This window comes from Salvelinus namaycush, chromosome 9, assembly GCF_016432855.1.
Source record: "Salvelinus namaycush isolate Seneca chromosome 9, SaNama_1.0, whole genome shotgun sequence".
Classification (NCBI taxonomy): Eukaryota; Metazoa; Chordata; class Actinopteri; order Salmoniformes; family Salmonidae; genus Salvelinus; species Salvelinus namaycush.
The window spans coordinates 14,375,491-14,400,577 of record NC_052315.1 but is presented as its reverse complement, the minus strand read 5'-3'; the positions used below and the strand labels follow the sequence as shown (position 1 = coordinate 14,400,577).

At 41.5% G+C, this 25,087-nt stretch overlaps 1 protein-coding gene across 5 annotated transcripts; it reads left to right on the top strand.

Annotated features, from left to right (window-relative positions):
• The first annotated feature begins 15,701 nt into the window (after positions 1-15,701).
• Positions 15,702-21,954, top strand: LOC120053714 (ELAV-like protein 1). 5 transcript variants are annotated; one of them, XM_039000916.1, is made up of 8 exons: positions 15,702-15,839; positions 16,611-16,670; positions 16,862-16,939; positions 17,120-17,294; positions 18,254-18,357; positions 19,032-19,185; positions 19,391-19,616; positions 20,648-21,954. In XM_039000916.1, exons 2-8 carry the CDS (start codon positions 16,635-16,637, stop codon positions 20,973-20,975), a joined length of 1,101 nt encoding a protein of 366 aa, XP_038856844.1. In that variant the 5' UTR covers positions 15,702-15,839; positions 16,611-16,634; the 3' UTR covers positions 20,976-21,954. The 5 variants fall into 5 exon arrangements, with proteins under 5 accessions (XP_038856844.1, XP_038856842.1, XP_038856843.1 ...); XM_039000914.1 differs by having other exon boundaries at positions 17,120-17,318; XM_039000915.1 differs by having other exon boundaries at positions 16,587-16,670; positions 17,120-17,318.
• The last annotated feature ends 3,133 nt before the right edge of the window (positions 21,955-25,087 follow it).

The following is a 25,087-nucleotide window of genomic DNA, read 5'->3' as shown; positions in this document are numbered from 1 at the left end:
GTATTGACATGTTGAATGCACCGAGCTGTCTGTCTAAACTACTGGCACACAGCTCGGACACCCATGCATACCCCACAAGACGTCTCTTCACAGTCCCAAAGTCCAGAACAGACTATGGGAGTCACACAGTACTAACTAGAGCCATGACTACATGGAACTCTATTTCACATCAAGTAACTGATGCAAGCAGTATAATTAGATTTTTAAAAAACAGATTAAAAAAACACCTTATGGAACAGAGGGGACTGTGAAGCAACACAAAACATTGGCACAAACACATGCATACACACACACACATGATAACATACGCACTATAGATACACATGGATTTAGTACTGTAGATATGTGGTAGTGGTGGAGTAGGGGCCTGAGGGCACACAGTGTGTTGTGAAATCTGTGAATGTATTGTATGTTTTTAAAATTGTATAAACTGCCTTAATTTTACTGGACCCCAGGAAGAGTAGCTGCTGCTAATGGGGATCCATAATAAATACAAATACAAATAGAGCCCCACAGTGGATGATTCTTAATACCCATAAAACCTAGTGGTCACCATTCATTTTAGAACCACTTCAAACAATGTCTGTGTTTCATGTAGGCTTTCCCTGGCGGGCAAGATTACTTTATTCAATATATTCGGCTCTATTTACTCTCAGATTCTAAAATGCTAATTAGCATCAAAGTAGACATCATGCAAGACTACAAATCCCTGCAGGCTCCTGCACATTATCTCTAACTGACACTTTTGCTGTTAGCTAGCTAACCACTAGCTACTTTGATCCAAAACTAAAGATATATTGAACATTTTCCAAATAATGTTTCATATTTGATTTAACTAATATTTGTTGGCTTCTTTATGCATTTGGTCTTGTGTCTTGTTCAGAATACTATCCTAGTATCAGTCAGATCTTTACATATCCTTATTTTACCAGATCCTCTTCTCTTTCAACCGGTGGAGGTCTATATTTGATCCCTTATAATTTCTGCCAACTATATGAACAAAGTGAAATCTATTTCAATTATTGGTGTCAGAATGCACTGCTGTATTAAAGCAATTCAGAACTAACTTTTTGACATGTGTGGTGGCATTTTCCTGTATTACCAAATGAGGAGAGTTACAAACCACACACCAGTCAGAGTTATACTTAAACTTCATCTTTAATAATATGAGCTTTACAATAGCCCTTTGACTTTCAACAATTCACTATCTATAATGAATTTTGAGAGTGACTCCAGAAAAATAAAAATATATTTTATAGCCAAGATACACCCCTCTCAACTTACATGACGAACCACAGATCTTAGGAACTCTTCACAAAGGGACTTTTACTTGAGAAAGGAGTATCCCTTAGCCAGATATCTTTTCGCTATAAATTATCGCTCAGTTTGGTTTCTAAAACGAGGTTCTAATCTTGTTCCTGGTACTTCATAGTACAAAAACATTACCTCATCCAAGGCATAACTCAATTGTCAACTCTAGATACTCCCATCTCAAGTAAACCCCCTCTTGACCCCACTCCTGGACAAGCTCACCGAGGGGAGTGAGCCTCTAGGTCATACACTGTCCCAGGATAAGTGTAAGATGAGAGAGGACATACCATGTTTTCAGACACTGCCATACACCTCCCCCCAATGGGAAAAGGAGGGAGTGACTGGCACACAGACATTGTGGAGACAAGTAATTGGTTTCCCATTAATCACGCCATCCCTTCACATGGTTTAAGAATAGGTAAAGACACATTCACATATGAAGACAATGTTCCATTCTGTCCTCTTCCCTTTCTGATATTCTGCATAGCACCAGGGACATGTGAAAGACAAGCCTGACCTCTCCCCTCTCTGGGCCCCAAGTGACTGAGCCCTAGCTGAGGGAAAAGTGCAACTGTCAACACTATAGTCCAAAAGGATACATTATAATGACAAGTATCTCACATAAGCATATTATATAAATAAAACATCTTATTTATCTATGTTACCCAACTAATTCTGATTCATCCGCCACACATGTTTGGTTGCAGATTCAAAGCCAAATTAACTCATTGCAGAATGTAGGCTATCTATAATCATGAGTAAGCATATTTACAAGAATGCACCTAGTCATCCATCAATCACGCCAATCACCTGAACTCCAACAATTACATTGTTTTAACGAAATCTAAATAATAAGCAATGCATACATATGCCTTTCATACATAATAAACATCTGACTTTAAGTAAAGATTAAATGATTTCTTAATCAATGCCACAAACCTGGGACATCAAAGAGCACCATATGAACTATTATTACTATCAGAGAGCACACAGATTCTTCTGCTTTTCCATGTTAGGAAATAGACCTGCAAAAATAATACAAAATGTAAAACAGCATATTGGTATGTTTGGTGGGTGAGTTACAAATGGAGAAACAACTGAATGTATAAGATAGAAAATACTAGATCAACTCCAGCAGAATGAGAAACCCACTTAAAAGCCATGCCTAAACGTAGCTATATCAACACCCTTCTTGTCAATGTTGCTGCTGTCAATTGTGAGCAGCACATTTAACACTGCATTCAGTCTGAACCCCAGAATAAACAGGACAAAATTACACAGGTGAAACAACGGTGACAAAAACATTACACCACTATTGTAGCCATTTAGCCAGGCTAATGTTGCTAACTAGTTAGCTAGCTAGATAGATAACAGGTATTGTGTAAATGTAAAACTTACCGAAGACAGTTCACAGAATTGTAAATTTAAACAATGTAGCAATTTTTTTCATTACTAAATTTAGCTAATATTAGATAGTTAATCCAGAGATTCTTACCTTTGCCTCCATTTGGCAGTGTCGTCCAGATCATCATGGCCCTGGTGAGTGACATTAGCAGCTAATTTGCATTTCATTTGGGGGGGGGGGTGAACACAGGCACATATATTCATTATAAAGTCACCTTGTCCAAGAGAGATTTACAATGTTATCAAAACGTCACGCCAGGGTAGGCCTACATAAAACAGAGCCCTTATTTGAAGTGTTTCTAAAATCCCCTATGGGAAAATGAATGGTGGAAAAACGGTTGGAAGCATTTCCAAGTTTGACCGCTAGGTGTTATCGGTATCATGACTCATATTGTGGTACTCTGTACACAGAAGGCCTGCAGAGTGGGCAGGGTAGTGTCATCACTAGCGTCTATAGCCATCACTAGTTTCTATAGCCACGTAGTCATAAACTCTGCCAATTTCTACAATGTATCTTAGAGGAAGGGAGCAGAGTAGTGCAGGAGTGGAGTAAGGTGCGGAGCTTGTGTAATTTGTCTGGCTCATCGGCCTTCTCTCCCGCTCCAATTTCACTCAGGTACTGCTCAGCTAGGAGCTCTGGCCATGCTCTGCCCAGCATTATTCATTTCCTTCATCAATGTTATTTTAATTAGGCCTATTCTGTTGCCTTTACTTAGGTTACCTCGCCACTAATGTGCAGAGATGTTGTTATGAGTCAGCAAAGAAATAGGTCACAGCCTGTGTATTGATGGCAAGACAATGAAGGAGCCCATGCGACAGCATGGGAGACGTTTTGGTTTCTATTTAGGCTATTGTTTAAAGAAGAGGAGTCTACATTTGTATCAGTAAGTGCATCAGAGCCACTTACAACTGAAGTATCTGATCATTAATAGATTTGAGGAAAAAAATGTGTTTTTTAACAGTGCCTAGCCTATCACCTAGGTAGGTCCTTGTTTAATAGTCTACAACATGTTGTTGAAATGTTAAAGCTTTTTACGATAGCCTACTTTAAAAGCAAATGGTACATAGTCACAAAAGTAGATGGGGTGTTTGTTAATTAAATTATATTTTTAAACAAAAAATGAATGGAGCATATTTGAAGCTGCAGTTATTTTTTTGTGTGAGGACTGAGCGATTTTTAGCGGAGATGGGAAAGGTTGAGTGCCGGAACATGTTGATACCTCGATTGTAAAATGTAACTAACAACATAACAGTCTCCCAAAGAAGTTTGCGCTGAAGTTTCTCATAGCAGTCAGCATTGCCGCTTCTCGTTGTATGAGCAGTTAGATTCTTTCAATAATCACTCTATTGCGGCATTGCCTTATCAGTTGTTAGTTACATTTTACAATCGAGGTATAGACACGTATAACGCCTCATAGTGCACAAAGACCGCTCTGTGGGCGATGAATGGGATTTCACACAACTCTAATTTTTTTATTTTATTTCACATTTAACCAGGCAAGACAGCTAATAACAAATTCTTATTTACAATGATGACCTCTGTTGATAAAACGTTCACTGGAGACAGGAGAACAAGTGGAGACATAGGACGAGGTGGATAATTGTATAATAAGGCAGGTTTATTCAAGTGTAAAAATATTAGGCAAAGCGTGCAGCACGGCTCCTTCTGTCTGATTCGTATGGAATCGTCAGGAAAAGAGACAGTCTAAAAAGTTTGTACAGGTTATATAGACAACAAGCAAAGTAGGTTGATCTTGTCGTCTGGCCTTCCGATTGGTCGATCTGGGTCGTGGGTTGTCCTGTCCGGGCCTGATGTCAACATTCCATTGGCTCTTCCCACAGTCCTTTGTTTTGTGCTCCAACCTTGAGTTGTGTGTGTCTGTGGTTGTCATGGGGGAGGGGAGTTGTGTGTGTCTGTGGTTGTCATGGGGGAGGTCAGCATATGTCCAAGAGAAAGAGGGGGTGTGTGCATGTTGTGTCAACTATAGCTAATATTGAGAAGTTGTTAAAACAAGTTACCAATATCTAATACAATTTCTTACAAATCCCCCTCTTCACGTCTTATAGACGTGAATAAACTAGTTAAAATTTGTCAGAAGACAAATTTTGATTCCCCCTCTTCACGTCTCACAAGAGACGTGACATAAAAGTAAAAAAGACAAAGCTATGGGATAAAATTTGTCAGAAGACAAATTTTAATTCCCTCTCTTCACGTCTCACAAGAGACGTGACATAAAAGTATCTTAGTCCTCAAATAGATAGACAGGTCCAGCTTCCCCATCATCAAGCAATGGGAACATTTGGGCCCTTTCCTGATTAGGGTCTATGGCGGCAGTTATAACACGGCTAGCAAGCGTGCGCGCACATGGAATGCAACAGCATCCACAAAGTACAAGAATGGCCGCAAAAACGGAAATTGATACTAGGATAGAGGAAACCAGCGTCTTATATTTACCAAAAGCATCCATCCATGAGTCCCACATAGAAGTGTCCACTCCAGAATGCTGTTTCATCTTACCATTAAGGGCACGAAGTCCCTCTAATGCTACAGTCAGACTCCCATCCGTAGCTGTGTTATTGGGAATGAAAGTACAACACTGCTCACCAAACATTGCACAGACCCCCCCCCGTTCAGCCAATAACATATCAACCGCGATTCTATTTTGAAATGCCATCAGGGACGTAGCTGCCAATTGTCCATGGATCGCCTCGAAGCCTTGTTGAGTCCAATTGCCCAGTTTCTGGACATTAAAATGAATGTAGTTAATTCTGTCCACATTTTTACTAACTGTACACCACCAACAGACAGAAGATTCAAACCCAGCTGTCACTTGGTCCACCAGTTTATATTCATCTGGCACCCCCTAGGGACACCAATAGCATCAATGTAAGTTGAGTCGTAAATGAGCAAGGACCAAAAAGGAGACCACTCCAATAACTACACCTGGAGTGGCCAACCACACATTAGTAAACCAAAAAACGAGAATATGTTAAACCCTCAGGTCCATCCCTCTATACAACCTGTACCAGGTGGGCTCGTCGCCACCCGGGAACTTCAAACCTTCACAACAGGGAGGACAAACATCACTTTTTATTCATTCGACAACATCAACTACAGCAAACCAAGGGTCCACCTCTGTCAAGCCCACTCTCCTGCGGAAGCTTGTTTTCGTATCAGCCTCTCCAACTGGAGCATCAAGCAACGGCATCATACCAGAGGCCCCTTACACATCTGTAACAGACTTCTTCAAACAAGGTATGATACAGGCAACACAAAAATGAAAAACAACAACTAGTGTCAGAAATCCAGTAATCATCATTGCAGTGTACTTACCAAAACAACCACCCAGCCAGGGGAACAGTCCACTCTCCTCCACACCTGCAAGACCCTCCATCTCCACTGATAACCTTGCCAACCCACTCAGAGCTTTTGAAATGCTCCCATCCGGACTAGTATTGTTAGGGACAAACATGCAACACTGTTCTCCAAACATTTTACATACACCTCCCTGGTTGACCAGAATCATGTCCAGTGTTAGTCTATTGTGTCTACTGGTTTTAGAGGTAGCATCCAATTGTTCAGCCATCCCTGTAAGTGCTGTGTGGGTGTATTTAACAAATCATTATTAATTATAGTAGATATAATTGATCCAGACATTTTGTTTTAGCACCAACAATAGCTGGGCCAAATGATGGGCATCAGATGCCACAGGCCATCTTTCCTGTTTAACGTCTGGTATTCGTGGGGGACCCCTATTGGGACCCCAACAGGTTGGTGTGCATGTTATCTGTACCCTCGGACCAAAGAGCGTCACGGTTCTGCCGTCTCCTGGGTTGGTACCGAGCCTCTGTGTCATGTGCAGCTCCCAGAAGTTGATTAGCTATAACCTCAATAATAGGCAATGGTGGTATCAGACTGGCCAAAACACATGTGCAACGACAATTTCCTTTCAAAAATGGGGTCAACCGCCTGGCAGGTCCACACATCCACCATACATCAGCAACACCTCTAGTTAATAGTGGCATTAGTGATGCAGGTAATAGTAGGGAGCCTTCCATAGTCTATACCTCTACCTGTACCAGTGATACAGCTGTTATATCCCCCATATGCCTTAACTCCCCACGGTACCTTCTGGGGAGGGACTTCTTGGAACACAAGACTCAGAGTTTTACACAGGGTTGAATTTGGCTTGAACTTTCCAATATGCACATCCAACCTTCCCCATTACTTAGGACAAATGGGTGAGCAGCCAGAATAGGTCTGGCATGTTCACATACGACACAGTCCTTTCTATTAAGTGTTTTGTAGGCCAACCACATATTCTCCCTTTCCTCATAACCAGTTTCAGTCCCCAAATGTTCACTATCTGAGATGTCTTTTATATTTATTATCTGTACCAGATTGGAGAGCTTAGGTGATGGCGTGGGACTTGGTCTTGAAGTGGTGGAGGAGGCCGGCTGAACCCTGGTCTGTTGGAACTGGTGGTGGTTCTGGCGGTACTGTGATAGTATCATCCCCATCGTATCCCAAACAGACAGCTCAGGACCCCAAGCAGTCCTGTAAAACCCCACCCTCTCCCAGAGAACACATCATCAGCCAGAGATCAAACAACACTTTCACTTCTATGAACGTACACAGTGTTGAGAGGTCGGGGTCAGGGATTCTTCATTAAGGAGTTGATCCCCGAGCTCTATTAGCAACGGTTCTTCTCCTTAACTCTGTGATCATTCGGCAGTGTCAGTGTGTCTCACCCTCCAAGTGCGATATGCCCCCAGGTCGAGTGATTCACCTTCTCCCTTAATTCACCTGCAATGCATAAAATCTTGGACATACAGGTTTGGTTAACAAACAGTTTCTCATTTGTTCTTTCTGATTATATATTTAACTTCTATGCCTATTTTTTAGCTAGAAATTTTTAATTTTAAATAAGTTTATTATCCAATAGGCCCCATCCTATCCTAGACCACAATGTACCCTCCCCCGTTTGATACCTGGCTCTGGCCAGGTATCAACCTTACCTACTCTAAATAATGACTTAGTACATCATATTATAGGAACGTCCCTTTTATTCGCCGCATATCCAATTCTCCCTTGGGCGTACATTCATATCTATTCTTTTCCAATTCTCTGTCAAGTGACTTATCTACTTTGAAATGTATCTGTGCTGCTTATATATGTTAAACCCTTTCTCTCCTATCTTATTTCACAGCCTACCTTGCTCATTTCCTGGTCCACCCTCCCCACTCTGCTCTCAAACCTTCAAGGTCTCAACAGTGCGGGGTAGACCCATCTGTCTGCCTTTTTCTAATAATAGTCAATAACAACTATGTGTTCCTTTACAATATTAACTAAGTGTCTCACTGTTTTGACTTTATCTGAAATCATGGATTTAAAAATAACAACATGTCTTATAGTGTCAATCTCTAAAGTCCTTACATAACCTTAATTAACCTATCTCTATCTTCTAATGGCCAATACAAATGCTAACCTTATGGTCAAGAGTTATAAACTTTATTATAATCAATTTACCTCAAAACTAGTATCCCAAATGACACAACTTCATTATTCTCACTACATTTCCCCGTGAGTGATCAAGTCACCGGAAAATGCAACGAAAACAGAAAATAGGTCAAAAGGTTACACCTACATTCGTGTTCCATACCATATCTAGACATACCAAAAGAACCCTTTATCTTCTCAAAGTCCCTTGCCTAAATAAAACTCAGAAAGTAAAACTCCTATTCCAATATGAGTGTATTCTTTTAAGATATCTTATCTCTGGGAACACGGAAACCCTTAACCTTAATGTTTACTCCAAAAAACAAAATTATGTCACCAGCATTCAACCAGGCTCCCCGTCGGCTGGGAGACCGTTGGGTGCTGTAATACTGCCATCTTCTGTCCATTCTCTGCACAGCTCTCCACCCACTCTTATTCAACCTTCTCAATTTGAGCCATATTAGTTTCTTATTTTAACTATTGTTTTCTAAATTTTAATTTTTTAATTTTTTAAAAATCTATTATTACCTAGTTAGACTAGAGTGTCCGTGACATACATCCATGGGGATCCGGTTATAGTTATTCTATTAACCATGTGAAAGTGCCCAGGGACACCCCAAATATCAGTAGGAATATCACAAATAAGGGGCCAGATATCCCTAGCCTTGCCCAGGGAGGGAGAAATGTCCCTCTAACTGGGCGATGTTCCTTTATCAGGGGAGGCGGAGTTTGATGCCGCATCCCCTGAGTCAGGAATGTCTTCATTTGGAATCGAATTTAAGCTGTTTAATTCAGCTCTGACTTCTGTCAGTGTTCTAGAAGGGATTGGGGCTGGAGTGCAATGTGTGAGGTGGTGCCAAGGTGCGCCTGATTTACCTTTGACCTGGACTGAGTGTGAAGTAACCTCCCTCACTTCGTACAGTCCAGTCCACCTGGGTTCTAGCCACTTTTTCTTGTGGACTTTAACCCCACCCAGTCACCAATTTTTACCTTCAGTGGTGCCGGATCTCCCGTCAGCTTCCCCGTTGGACCTTGTGAATCTGTGTGGAGAGAGCTGCAGAAAGTTCCGTCAATTATCAGACATTACAATTTGTTGTACATCAAGGGCGGGCATATGACCTCCCTCTCTTGGTGGACCAAGCATGACTCCTCCAGCCATTGTCTCATGAGGAGAGAGGTGGGTGCCTGCACCTGGAGAGGCTCTCATGGCCAGCAACGCCAGGGGCAGGACTTCAACCCAAATCAACTTCAAACCTGCACATACATTTGATTGGCGCGTTCCACGAGACTTATGAGATTGTGGCCTGTACACTAACCCAAACTTGTGCACAATACTCAATCTTTCCTCCACCTGTCTCAGGTGTTGGTTACTGAAATGGGACCCGTTTGTCGGATCGGATTTGCCTTGGAACTCCATACCTTGGTATGAGTTCGGTTTGCAGCCACTTAATGACCTATTTTGCATCCTCCCTTGCTGTTGGTATTGCCTCAACCCATTTAGAGAACCTGTCTACCATAACTAACAGGTACCTTTTTCCATTTGTCACATTGTCTTGCCCCATATCTGTGTAATCTATCTGATGTCCTGCTAACCCATTGTGGTCCATCAGTATGGACTGCTCCATGAGCATACGCTGAGTCGGTGTAGATGTTTACAGTCTTTCCTTCAGCTCTTTCCAGAGCTTGTGTCAACCCTATGATTTCAGCTAACTGGGCTGATGCAGGTGTGTGATGATGGCAGATTCCAAAGTCACATGTGATCTATCCGGGAGCTGCTGCACCATTGCGTATGCTGCTATGTTCCCTTCCTCTCCTCTATAGCAGCATCCATCTGTGTATAACCATAGGTCCGGGTTGGTGAGTGGTTCGTTCCCCAGGTCAGGTCTCAGTTTCAGTTCTTGTGCAGCTCTTTCTGCACAGGAGTGGGGCAGACCTTCTTCAGCATTGAGTGCGTCTGCCATGTTTTTGTCAGTGTTGACAAATGTGATGTGTGATTGTGTGCATTTATTCTGGATTTTCGTTTTTCTTTCAGCGCTGAACGTGAATTCTTTGCTCATCAGATATGCTGCAACCCCATGGTGGGTGTGGATTTCCAATGTATGGCACATTATCATGTGGGCTGTTTTTCCAATAGCTTTTGCCACTGCAGCCACATACCTGGAGCATGTGGTTTGTCCTTCTTCAATGTGGTCCAGTTTGGAGGAGTGATACATCAACACTCTACTCTCCCCCTCTAGGTTCTGGAAAAGGATGGATGATGTAAATCCTTCTTTTTCAGAAACATCCAGATGGAACTTGTTTTTTTAGTCAGGTGCTGTTAAGGCTGCTGCCACTTAGAGATCTGTTTTCAAGAGTGCAAAAGCCTTTGATGGTACGAGCCCTCTCCACGTTCAGCATCTTCTATCATAGATCTGGCCCGTGCCAGTGACTCCCTGAGGTCTCGCTCCTCCTCCTCTTCATCTTGTCCTGTTCTGTTCTCACCTTCATCGTCCTTGCTGTGGTTCCCTCTTAATGAGGCCCCAGAGGAACATTGTCCTGGTGGCGACCATGACCCTTCAGAGACTATTTGACTATCCCCCCGTGTTCTGTTTCTGAACCAGTCTGGGTTTGGAGTGGAAGAAAACTGAATCAGCTCTCTGTCTTCTTTCTTCAAAGGGCCTGGTTGAGACCCACCACCCCGTCCTTGTGGGTAGGTTGGTAGAGACTCACCGTGTCCCTGTAGTGAGGCGGAGTTCGAACCCCCCCCACGTCCCTGTGTGTATGCTCTATCCCTTTCCTCCCTGTCTTGATGATCAGGCCTCTCTTCACACACGAGTTGCCCTTCTTGGATCCCCAAAGTCATGCTTCCTTTTAGGTGTCCTTCATGCACCACAAACACTGGTGCCTGTACCACAGCAGGGGTCAAAAAAGGGTTTTGAGGGAGGTGAGTGAATGGATTTTGAAAATAGGGAGGTGGTGTTTTTTTCTCTCCCTGTGGCAGTTCTGGGTATAGATGGGTGGGGGCCGATGGGGTTGCTGTGGTGGTAGGTGGGGCATCATTATTGTTGGGCCTGCCCTCTTTGGTGTCAGTTGGGGCTTCAGTGGCCACCCCCATCATATCAGGTTTCCTGTAAGGGAGTGCTCTTCTAATTTCTTCAATTGCCCAAATTCCTATTTTCAGCTCAGCCTCTGCTCTTTCCCTATGCTTTGTTCCTTCCTTTTTAAATAAGTGACTCTTATTTTTTTCAACTTCACTTTGTATCCCTTCCTTCACTGCTTCCTCTAATTCTCTCTCCATAGTGAGGAGTTGCCCTTTTGATGGGGCCCCCCCACTAAGGTAACCTTCTTGCGTCCATTTTAGCCTCACTTTTTCCCAGATTTTTTTAATGGCTTTATATTGTAGTCTCCCCCCTGCTCTGTCTTCCATTCTCTGATCTAAGTATTCATTGAATTTGTGTTTGGGGACGATGGTCGTGGCCATTTTGTCGTTAAGCTATGTCTGGGTCTATTCTATTTTGGTGCGCTTAGCCCGTCACTTGATCGAAACCAGCGATGTAATTTCCGTATCTTCAGTAAATTATTTTTCCGTTTTCCAACAATATTTCAGCTATATCCTTTGGAACAGTATACTAATATATTCACGCGCTCCTGATATAATTGGAATGACAATTATAGGATCTTTTATTCGAAAGTTATTATTGCTTTTAACTTTTTCGATTAATTTGAACTTTTTCGATCAATTAAATACTTTGCCAAAACATTTCAGAAATTTCCTTTGGGGACAATATACTAGTATATTCTAGCGCTTCTAAAATAATTGTCAAATTAATTCTAACCCTAAAGGATTTACCAACAGCACGAGAGGGAAAAATCAGGTCAACTTCCCAACAGAAAATAACTGCTTCACAGTAGACTCGGCGGTCACTTCAACACAGCCTCAACTCAGCATATGGCTAATTAGTAGCAATCGGCCTCGTGGAACGTTCAATCACTCACATTAATTTGGAGAGTTTCAGGTTTAATACCATTACTCCTGGTTCAAGCTTAGATTTATCACCGATGCTCCTAGTTGAAGAATATTTCGACTAGTCCCAGATTACTAATGCAACTTGAATCCCGATACGCCAAGCTTAGATTTATCACCGATGCTCCTAGTGGGGTGCCATTTCCACTAGCCCCAGATTACTAATGCAACTTGAATCCCGATACGCCAAGCTTAGATTTATCACCGATGCTCCTAGTGGGGTGCCATTTCCACTAGTCCCAGATTACTAATGCAACTTGAACAGACTACATTACATTTCAACACTTCATCAAGCTCACAGATCACATTTCATTTCAACACTTCATCAAGCTCACAGATCACATTTCATTTCAACACTTCATCAAGCTTAGATTTATCCCCGATACTCCTAGTTGAAGAACAATTCAACTAGTTCCAGATTACTAATACGACTTGAACAGATCACATTTCATCAAGCTTAGATTTATCCCCGATACTCCTAGTTGAAGAACAATTCAACTAGTTCCAGATTACTAATACGACTTGATTTTATACTTCGCAAATATCTTTACACAATGCCTTAGATTCTAAACAATTCCACATAAATTTAGCAACAATTCACACTCACCACAGTACTTCTGATCATTGAATTTAGATATTGGCTATAATACAATATACAGATTTTGATTAAACAGGCATCTGCTCACCTTTAGTTTCGAGCTCTTTTGATCAGTTTCCTGGGTGAGTTGAATCGCGATTCTCCTTCAAAACAGGTCACCTCTCCTTCTGGAATCTTTCTCCCACGCGTCTCCTGTCTGATCAACTTTCTATTGGACCGAAATCAAAGATGTCTTAACCATCCTCTGCTTACCAAGTTTCTGTTGATAAAACGTTCACTGGAGACAGGAGAACAAGTGGAGACATAGGACGAGGTGGATAATTGTATAATAAGGCAGGTTTATTCAAGTGTAAAAATATTAGGCAAAGCGTGCAGCACGGCTCCTTCTGTCTGATTCGTATGGAATCGTCAGGAAAAGAGACAGTCTAAAAAGTTTGTACAGGTTATATAGACAACAAGCAAAGTAGGTTGATCTTGTCGTCTGGCCTTCCGATTGGTCGATCTGGGTCGTGGGTTGTCCTGTCCGGGCCTGATGTCGACATTCCATTGGCTCTTCCCACAGTCCTTTGTTTTGTGCTCCAACCTTGAGTTGTGTGTGTCTGTGGTTGTCATGGGGGAGGGGAGTTGTGTGTGTCTGTGGTTGTCATGGGGGAGGTCAGCATATGTCCAAGAGAAAGAGGGGGTGTGTGCATGTTGTGTCAACTATAGCTAATATTGAGAAGTTGTTAAAACAAGTTACCAATATCTAATACAATTTCTTACACCTCCCAAAAGGCAAACGGCCTCCTGCGGGGACAGCCCTTATTTGAAGTGTTTCTAAAATCCCCTATGGGAAAATGAATGGTGGAAAAAACAGTTGGAAGCATTTTTCTCAGTACCTGAGTGAAATTGGAGCGGGAGAGAAGGCCGATGAGCCAGACAAATTACACAAGCTCCGCACCTTACTCCACTCCTGCACTACTCTGCTCCCTTCCTCTAAAATACATTGTAGAAATTGGCGGGGTTTATGACTACGTGGCTTTTGTCCTATAAAAATATAGGACAAAACACATATCACGCCAAGAGAGACACTACATAAAGATAGACCTAAGACAACAACATAGCATGGCAGCAACACATGACAACACAGCTTGGTAGCAACACCACATGACAACGACATGGTAGCAACACAACATGGTACATTATTGGGCAGACAACAGCACAAAGGCAACAAAACACCACGCGAAGCAGCCACAACTGTCAGTAAGTGTCATGATTGAGTCTTTGAATGAAGAAATTGAGATAAAACTGTCCAGTTTGAGTGTTTTTTGTAACTCGTTCCAGTCGCTAGCTACAGCGAACTGAAAAGAGGAGCGACCCAGGGATGTGTGTGCTTTGGGGAACTTAAACAGAATGTGACTGGCAGAACGGGTGTTGTATGTGGAGGATGAGGGCTGCAGTAGGTATCTCAGATAGAGGGAAGTGAGGCCTAAGAGGGTTTTATAAATAAGCATCAACCAGTGGGTCTCGCAACTATACAGAGATGGCGGAGGAGTATAGAGTGCAATGATGTGTCCTATAAAAATCATTGGTGGTAAATCTGATGGCCGAATGGTAAAGAACATCTAGTCGCTCGAGAGCACAATTACCTGCCGACCTATACATTACATCTCCGTAATCTAGCATGGGTAGGAGGGTCATCAATCAGGGTTAGTTTGGCAGCTGGGTTGAAAGAGCAGCGATTACGATAGAGGAAACCAAATCTAGATTCAATTTTAGCCTGCAGCTTTGAAGTGTGCTGAGAGAAGGACAGTGTACCGTTTAGCCATAATCCCAAATACTTGTATAAAGTGACTACCTCAATCTCTAAACCCTCAGAGGTAGTAATCACACCGGTGGGGAGAGGGGCATTCTTCTTACCAAACCACATGACCTTTGTGATGGAGGTGTTCAGAACAAGGTTAAGGGCAGAGAACTTGTTGGGCACTAAGAAAGCTTTGTTGTAGAGCGTTTAACACAAAATTCGGGGAGGGGCTCGCTGAGTATAAAACTGTCATGTAAATGGATGCGAGAGCTTCCTACCAACTGAGCTGGGGTTAATTCTAATTGATATGCCTATACAACTCATGAACTCAAACACTTTTCTTTAGGGGTATTTCAATTGGATTTTTACATTTTTTTATTGGCTTTTTCTTTGCAACTCTGCCTAGAAGGCCAGCATCCCGTAGTCACCTCTTCACTGTTGACATTGAGGCTGGTGTTTTGCAGGTACTATTCAATGAAGCTGCCAGCTGAGGACTTGTGAGGCGTCTGTTTCTCAAACTTGACACTCTAATGTACTTGTCCTCTTGCTCAGTTGTGCACCGGGGCCTCCCACACTTTCTTTCTATTCTATTCTGGTTAGACATTAACAATGTCTACACTGTATTTCTGATCAATATGATGTTATTTTAATGGACAAAAAAAATTTTTTTTTTTTTTTTTTTTAACAGGACATTTCTAAGTGACCCCAAACTTTTGAATGGTAGTGTATGTTATGGTTCACTCTTAGGTTTCCTTATCTCCACTGTGGAATGTCCATGTTGATCCTCTTGGTTCTCATGATCCATCCACCTGTCTTCTTTGTTAGTCAGGCCTGACCCCTTCATCCCGTAGTTTCTTCCTGTAATCTAATTTATTATGACTGAAGATGCAGAATTTTCTACCAGGCCCCTTCTAATAGGGTATAACAGACTCGGTATTTTGCAGACCTTTTAATGGAGTTGATAAAATGAGCTTGAAGGACAACCATCAAACCCAATCAACTGCAACAAATAACTTTGCCGCCTTTGGCGAGGGGGGCGGAGTTTAGTGTGTTGAGAAGCTGTGACGTTGGCTACTTGTTCTTACACGACTGTCCGCGCATGCTAGTAGCAGCACCAGAGTTTGCTTTTGTTGGACGAAGAGAAAAATTGCTGGCTAGCCAGGACACCGTCAATTTGTTTTGATTTTGTTTCCAGGTCCGTTTTGGCCTATTATTAATCACAGGAGTATCAGTAAAGCAGGTACGTTTCCCAATGTGTTTAGTGTTCAATCTTTCTATTCGTTCGCAGATTAACGTTAGTTAGATAGTAACGTTAGCTAGCTATGTGCCATGCGGTCCAGAAAGCCGGCCTAGTAACGTTAACGTTAGTAGTAACTAGCTAGCTAGCGAACGCTACTACCAAAGACTGTTTAGAATATCTGTGCTACAAAATAACTAATTCTGTGTGGTATAACTTGACCAATTCAAGGCATGGTTTCTAAACGTTATTCTGCTAGATAATGTTAGCTAGCTAACTGCGTAAGTATATAACGTTATGTTATTACCAAAGATAGCTTCTTAGCTAACGTTAGCTTGCTAGAGCGAGTTCATTTGGTCCTTGCGTTGTCCAAAGTTGTCACGCCCACGCTGCTAGTGTTTGCTAGCTAGTAAGCTAACATTAGCTTGTAATAGCCAGCTAGATAGTTAACGATGTTATACTATATTGCTGCACTTAGTAACCGAACATTAACGTTAGTTGATTAGCTACAATAGTTCATATTGTTTTGGTCCTCTTTGCAATTTGACCATTTATCGAGCTAACTCGAGAACCCAAGGGGGGCCAATTTGAGTATCACGAGGGCAAGAGACCCGTCCTTGACCGAACACATTTCAAATGAATGACACTGATTTAAATAAATTCAGTTAAACCTAGTCATCAAGCCCTTTGCATCGTGTTCAGTAGGACGCGACAAAGGCAACCAAATCATGAACATGCTTTTGTGTTAAGGTAACCCCCCCCCCATATTTTCAGAATCTACAGCTGTGAAGCATCAACATGGCAGTCAGAAGGGGACACATTAGATACCTCAAAGTGAGTTGCTCTAAGTGTTTTGAAGTCATTTCGTAGTTGGCTATATATTGTGCTTTTGCACAGATGGTTTGGCCTCAATTGTATTACTGTGAAATGGACACAAAATAACTGGGGGAAATCTGTTAAATGGTGTCAAGTGCTCCGTTGTCTGCAGCAGAGGATTGTGAATTAACCAGTGTTTACTCTTGCAGGTGTGTGAGGTACAGAGTTGTCAGGGTGACAATAGGGAATCACAACAGCATGTCAGTAAGGGTTCAATTAACATGAAGGTAAATCCACAGATTAACGTTGGCTTTATTTTTGAGAAGCATTGTGTTTTGCATGTCTGTTCTTTTGGGACATGGGCAGCATTCTCTAAGAACAGAACCAGTTAACTGTCATCTTTCATAAAGTTCTAGGTGTCTTTATAACAGTTTACTTACACCCATCCCATTCTCCTGAAATTATAGCAAGAAGCTTATGATAACGGTTACGACGAACACATGGAAGATGAGCCCAAAGATGCCAAAACCAACCTTATTGTCAATTACCTGCCCCAGAACATGAGTCAGGACGAGTTGCGGAGTCTCTTCAGCAGCATCGGCGAGGTGGAGTCTGCCAAACTCATCCGCGATAAAGTGGCAGGTAATCCCTATCACAAAAACCAGAGTGAGTCCAAACCCTTTTCTTTTGACCTCGGTTCACTTACTTTGAGGAGAAACAATGCCCTGGTATTCTCAGCGTTTGTCTGCACGTGTGCTCTTTTGTTTTTCACTACAAAAGTTTGTGACATCAAATATTTTTGTTTGACTTTACCAAGATTTTCTGTCTCGATTACTAATCTGTAAAATCAATGCAGTATTTGCTGGTTACCGCAATTGTCTTTTACTTTGTATATAACTCCTGTGTACATCCTCAATTCTTATGAACATGTATTTAGATGCTAAGAGTATTTTTGTGTGTTGCAGACTCGCTGATTAGTGTTGGGATCAGAGATTGACTTTTTTTCTTTGGGATTTTGTTCAACTCCTGTTTTTCTGTGCTATACATCTTGTTAAAGCTGTTCTTTAAACTTTACTTTAGTGTCTCTTTTTTTAAATGGTGGTCTTTGGGAATTCTATTCATGGTCTTTGCAGATGTTTTCTTATTTCATTGGGCATTATGGCTGCTCCATGTTATTAGATCTGGTGATTACAACATATGTAGACCCAATCTGAAAAATGCATTTCTTTTGTGGACCATAAATTGTGGACTTTTATGTAGTTTTCTCTTGTCTTTTTAGTTTCAATTTTTTTTTTTTTTATTGGAAACGGAAGAATTGTTTTCCTTCAATTTAGTGTTCTTTTTGTTTGATAGAATGCCAACGTTTTATTATCATTGTTATTTTTAAGAAGAAATATATTTTCATTTAGACTTTTCAATGTGGATCAGCTTTTCTTTTTCTTTTTTGAGACATATTTAGCAGGAAATGTTTTCCTTTGCAAATGTTTTTGTCAAAATGCATGCATTGTACCGATATCTCCCGTGGAAGACTGGTATCCAATCTGTAGAAATGGACAAACTTTTGTTATTTTATTTTGTTGTTTTTCCTTTTTTTTCTCTAGGCCACAGTTTAGGGTACGGATTTGTTAACTATGTTAACGCTAGTGATGCAGAAAGGGCTATCAATACCCTCAATGGGCTGAGACTACAGTCTAAAACTATCAAGGTAACGTGCAATAAGGTGTTTTTGTTTTCATGTTTCAACTGATGTGATATGTTCCTCAAGTAGTCCCTGAGCAGTTGAGGGCGAGCCCTCCTGCAAAGTGTCTATTTGCGAAAGGATATGAAGGTATTTGGGTAACATGTTTACTTAAACAACCATGTAATTAACTTTTTTGTTCTATAATTTATCGTTTTTGGCGATATTGATTTAAGCAATTTGCGTGTGCGGGTAACCTGACATGGTTTTATTTTCGGCACATATTTATACTGAAGCCTATATTCATCTTGTTCAGACTACGTTTTTTTTTTTATATAACACTACTGGTTATTGCTTGAGTGTGACGTTGTGCCGAATCAAAGCCCTGCATAATTTCGCAATTACATCTATTTTCCTTTTATAGCTTTTTAAAACAGACCTTTTTACTTAATATTAGGGTTTTCTTTTATTACTTAAATAGCTGCTCAGGAATGTGACTGAATTATCAGAATAGGAATATTTTGTGTACTTTTATTTTGCTTAAATTTCAGTGCGAGATATTTGGGCATTTTGAATCTGATTTTATTTTTCAAATGTGTGTAATATTGTCAAATTGATTCCAAAGTGTTTATTTTTTTTTAAATATTTGTTTTTCCTTTAAATTGCACTCAATGGAAACTGACCTGCCGTCTCCTCATCAGGTGTCCTTTGCCAGGCCAAGCTCTGACGGTATTAAGGATGCCAATCTTTACATTAGTGGGCTGCCCAAGACCATGACACAGAAAGACGTGGAGGATATGTTCACACGCTATGGCCGCATCATCAACTCGCGTGTATTGGTCGATCAGGCCTCCGGTAGGTAGGCAGGCACAGCCTGAATGAGAAATATTTGTGTATAATCAATTAACTGAGCACCAAGGATACCACTCGGCTAGACTTTACCCCTCTCCAAATCGTAACTATTTGGGTGTACATTTTCAAAAGACTTCAAATCAGTGTCTAATAGCATCTTCAGCCTATTCCATTAATGACTTCTCCATTTCATCCCCTTGCTTCTCAGGCTTGTCCAGGGGTGTGGCCTTTATCCGCTTTGACAAACGGGCCGAGGCGGAGGACGCTATCAAAGACCTGAACGGGCAGAAACCCCCTGGTGCCTCGGAGCCCATCACAGTGAAGTTTGCTGCCAGCCCCAACCAGGCCAAGAACTCCCAGCTTATCAACCAGCTCTACCACAACCAGGGCCGGCGCTTTGGAGGTCCAGTACACCACCAGGCCCAGAGATTCAGGTATGGTTGACTGCTCTACACACAATCCATGTCAGTGACCGGTAGTGCTGAGCGCTTCAACTTTTTAGTTTCTTCTTTTGGTTATTTAACTGACTGACATTAGTTCAATTACTTGAATTTCATGTGGTTTTTGTGAGGCCAACTCTGTTTCTCTAGAGAAATCAGTAACTGTGGGACGCTGGGCTGAGTTTTAGTTTTCATTGAGCAAATATTCAACCTAGTTCAGTGCAGAAATGTTGTAAGATTGACCATAATCCATTGCACCCGTTTTTTCGGCACATTCAGAGATGGATGCACTTTTCCGCCTGCTACATTAGATTAGATGCACACGGACCGCATAGACTGAGATAGAAAGGAATGTACACAACGACAAAAGGGACAGTTCGTGAAATTAAGCCTTACCGTCTTTGGCGAATTAGTCAAATTATTTAGTCAGATAGCTCTGCGGCTAGCCTAACTAAATGGCATTTTAGGAGTGTACAGAGAATATTTGGCTGATACTGCGTGAGCTGAGATGGTGATTTAAAGGAAAGACGAATAATAGAAATCAAATGAAAACTAAGTGATGCACACAACTGAAATATCACATTTTTTTTCGTGGAAATTTCCTATTCTATTGAAGTCTAGGCTACCCAATGTAGACCTGACAGACAATGGAATATTTTAAATGTTTTGGTAATTCAATGTTCACTTTTTGGGGGAATTTCCATTAAAAAGATAACGTTTTGATTTTATAATTCAATTAACGTTTCCAAAAATGTTAAATAATCGAACAAACTTAGAAAAGCACTATTCCCTCAGTACTAGTGCCCGGTTGTTAAACAAGGGTATGTTGTGATCCTGGGGAGTCAAGGCTAGAATCCCAAAGCCTTACACCCCTGAATTGTTAGTTATTTTTATAGTCTCTTTTAGTACTTGTACTGGTCAGATATTTCCTTGGACAACAGGCCTGCGCCTTATGTTTTTAGGTTATTTTAAACGGGCATCTATGGAGTTCCATTTGAAGAACCCTCATTCTGTGCCACTGGCAGGTTCTCTCCAATGAGTGTGGACCACATGAGCAGCATGTCTACGGTTAGCGCTCAGGGGAACTCCACGGCTGGCTGGTGTATCTTCATCTACAACCTGGGCCAGGACGCTGACGAGGGCATCCTGTGGCAGATGTTCGGGCCGTTCGGAGCCGTCACCAACGTCAAGGTCATCCGAGACTTCAACACCAACAAGTGCAAAGGCTTCGGCTTCGTCACCATGACCAACTATGAGGAGGCCGCCATGGCCATCGCCAGCCTCAACGGTTACCGCATTGGAGACAAGATCCTGCAGGTTTCCTTCAAAACCAGCAAGGGGGGTCACAAGTAAACTGAAAAGGGTGAAGGGGTGCTTGTTTTCCATTCTTACTGGGGGGGTTAAACAATATATTGGAAAGGCTACACATTTGTTCTTGGAAGGAGATAATCTATCTCCTTGGTTCTTGTAATTTAATTTCTATGCTGACTGTCAATTAGATCTTTATCTTAGCCAGTAGAAAAGTAGACTTCTTGCTGTGACAAAAAATAACCTGTACCATTGTTTTTTTCTTTTTTTTTTTTTTTCTGGGGGGTATTCTGAAGTGTACAGGAAGTTTGTTGACCAATTCTTGAATGTTTTAATGATCTGTGGGTTATGTTGGTCTACTAAGTGTGCCACATACATGGTTGAGGGTGACGATGCAAATTCCTACCATGTTTAATGCTCTGCTTACTACATGCTTGCCACTTCTCAAAAAAAAAAAAAAAAAAGCAATTTTATCATGATCCGTGGGTAAAGCTAGGCCTTGATTCCCGATAGCCCCTCCAGTCTTTCTACACTCCTGTTCTAAGAATCAATGTCATTTTGAACATGCACAAGTCCTGTTCTAAATCTACACAGACTATTAGATAAAGCATGCCCTTCTAGATGTGGAAGTTGTCATGTGCTGGTAATGCATTTGATTACAAAAAAGATTGCTGTGTAATTGGGGATCTAAGAGAATGTGTTTTCCCCATTCCTCTATACATGCCCTCAGACATTAAACCATCAAATCTGAATTGTGATACAAACTAAAGGGAAGATTTAAATGATTCAGTTGGTCGGAAGATAATATTCTGTGAACTGTAATTTTGATAAATACGGGGCTTTTTTCCTGAGTTATGCGAGCTTTAACCAGTCGTATGCTTTTCTGTTTTCAAGTGATCTTTTATTGAAACTGCCTTTCAACGTCAACTTGTTTTCTATGATTGTTAGATTTACTTTTGCCATTAAACTGTATTTGGTGGAAGTTTTTGGTTTGTTCCAGTTTTTTAATAAAAGTTGAACTTCACTTTTAGTTTGGTTCATTGCATTTGGAGGTTACGGTTTCATAAACATGACTAAATACCATTCCAACTTGGACTCTGTATGTCTCCATAATTAGCCTCATTTGTTTTTTTTTTATGCATGATTTATTTGAATTTGAGAGCCCTGCCTCGGCATGTCCTGCATAGTTAAATTTAGTTACTGAAAGAGTTTTATGTATGGTTTTATGAGTTTTATGTATGTTTTATGTATGTATGTATTGCTTACCATTGTTCTCATGAGGCCAAATGTTGGGGTCCTGGAAAGTGGGGCTCACAGTTTAGAGGGATGTGCCCTCTGTTCTACAATTATTTTTTGTCGCACCTCGCCTGCCCAAGCTTTGCAGACCCATGCGTGGCCAGTGGGTTTGACAGGTGTGACAGACTTCTTGAAAGAGCCGAGGTGTAGTGCACTGACCCGACGAACAAAACGGGTTTTCTGACAACTGGAATGGCAGGTATCGGTTTATGGTAAAAACGGTGACCACTATTCTTGGACACGAAACACGTCAGTAAATATTGTAGCAGATAAAAATCTGAACATTGTTCACTTGATGTTGATACATAATAGGGTACTTGCTACTTTCTATTTCAATGTTTAGTATGGTATACCTGAAGAGCTCAACATACAAGATTAGTTCACACAGTGTTTGGCAACATGGGCGTGTAATAATAGATTAATGCTAACAAGGTGTGTGCAGTGAGAACTAGAACCTGCATTTCACACAGCCTAAACCCCAAGATGGTTGAGTTGTGGGAAAATCTGATTAGGCAATCCTCTTCCAAGGGCTCACACGCAAATGTATTACAACATTGAGATTTCATATTTTTTGTTATTCTATTGATCAATCCAACTAAATTGGAGCCAAATCACTGTCTACATTAAAAGTTTATTTTCCACATCTCAACATGTTTGCCAACTGTAATATACTGCCTGTTGTGTATAAATGCTTTTGTGGGATTGTTAAATCCCTGATTATAATGCAATCTGTTTTTTAAAATGGGGCATAAAAATGGATTCCAGGAGATTTTCTTGTTAATTTGACCCAAATAGCATCTGGGAGTTTCAAAGTCCATTTACAGCTTTATCTACAGTAAGGCTTGTGTGTGATTATAGCACAGTACGCCTATTATAATGCCTACTAGGTCAAGGTTTCCCAAACTCAGTCCTGGGGCCTGTTTAGTTTTTTGCCCTAGCACTGCACAGCTGATTCAAATAACCAACTCAACAAGATTGTATTATTTCAATAAGCTGTGTTGTGCTAGGGTGTACACCCGGGGGGCAGGACACCTTGTACGAGGTCACAAAGTTTTAGCCTGCCTGGTATACAAATGGCTTGCCTATTCTAACATTTCAGTGTTTGCTGTTGGTGTTAGAGTGTTTGAATTGGGGGCTGCTGTTGAGTCGCTCCCTTCCGGAAACAGCTGTACACATGGCCTGAGAATCATTATGTAAAAACAGTTATGTGCTGAACTCTTTCTTTCAGTTAATAATTTCATTATTATCATTTTTTACTGTTACCTGCTTTTCTCCCCAATCTCCCCTTTCTTGCCCGTTTTAGCTAATTTATCCACCAGCAGTATTTGATTAGGACTGAAATAGGTTGCGGTACTCATTGTGGGTGCTGGTACTGTTTAAATTGGTGCAGGAGCGCCACAATACTTTTGAGCTAATTATTCTATAAGAGGAACAGGAGCTGAAGCAGTTAATAATTTCATTATTTTTTTATTTTTTTACTGTTACCTGCTTTTCTCTCCAATTTCATGGTATCCAATTGGTAGTTACAGTCTTGTCCCATCGCTGCAACTAGAGCCATGCGTTCTGCGAAACACGACCCTGCCAAGCCGCACAGCTTCTTGACACTGCTTGCTTAACCCGGAAGCCAGCCGCGCCAATGTGTCGGAGGAAACACCATCCAGCTGGGGACTGAAGTCAGCTTGCAGGCGCTTGGCCCGCCACAAGTTGTCACTAGAGCGCGATGGGACAAACCCGGACAACGCTGGGCCAATTGTGCGCCGCCTCATGGGTCTCCCGGTCACGGCCGGTTGTGACACAGCCTGGGATTGAACCCTAGTCTTTAGTGATGCCTCAAGCACTGCGATGCAGTAGAATATTTTTAGTGCCGGTACTCAGCTCCAGTGTGCTCCTGCCCAAGTCGAGCACTGCTCACCAGGCAGTAGCATGCGCCTCTCGTGCTCTACTCAGGACCAGACCAGGATTTGGTCTGATTACACTGATCAACTTTCCATAAAAGTCTATTTAAAAATATTTCTATGTACAAAAAACAGGATTTGATTTGATTTTGCTCTATTTGAAGGTTTCTAGATGTCCACTAGGTGGCGAAATGCATCATGTTTTGGGGTTTTGCTTCTCTTGCAGGTTTTATTTAGTCTGTGTACCATATATGGCCATGCAGTCTCCTTGTTTTGTCCTCTGACTCACTGGATAGTAAGCTGAGCTACCTCAAGGTGGAATGTTGGTTTCACTCAGAAGACATTCTTTACACTTAAACCAGGTCCATTAGTCCCACCCCTCACTTCCTGCTCTCTACCACCTTCAACAAAGCCTACAGACAGGGACCGGGACATCTAGCAGCAGGTTCTTACTCTTTGTAAGCAAGCCGGCCAAGTGGACACATGCATTTGGTTGTCAAAAGTTAAAGCACATTTTGTCCATTCGCCCTTTATTCAAATACTGTACACATTTGAGGAATTGTATTTCAGAAAACTAAAGGGGGCCATAGGCCCACAATTAAATCTGAAATCACTTGTCATATTTCTGTCATACTCAATCTCTCATGACAATGTACTTATGATTTCTTTATATTTTACACATGAAGTGGATCTGTTCTTATGCCTGTCTGTGCTCCAAACTGCCACTTTCTCCACAGTGAAGCATGGCACTCCGTTTATTTTTACAAGACATCATCACAATGATCTTATTTCCTTTTTATGCGACTATTTTGTGGTGTTGTTTTAAAGGAGCTTTACTGTCCATAGAGAACAGTCTGTCATTTTTTTATGTGGTGGGACTGGAGATGTGTACAGAGCCTTGTCTCTAAGGGGCTAGTAGTACTAATATATCGCTGAGAGTTTTTAGCCTCAGTCCTTAGAAGATGC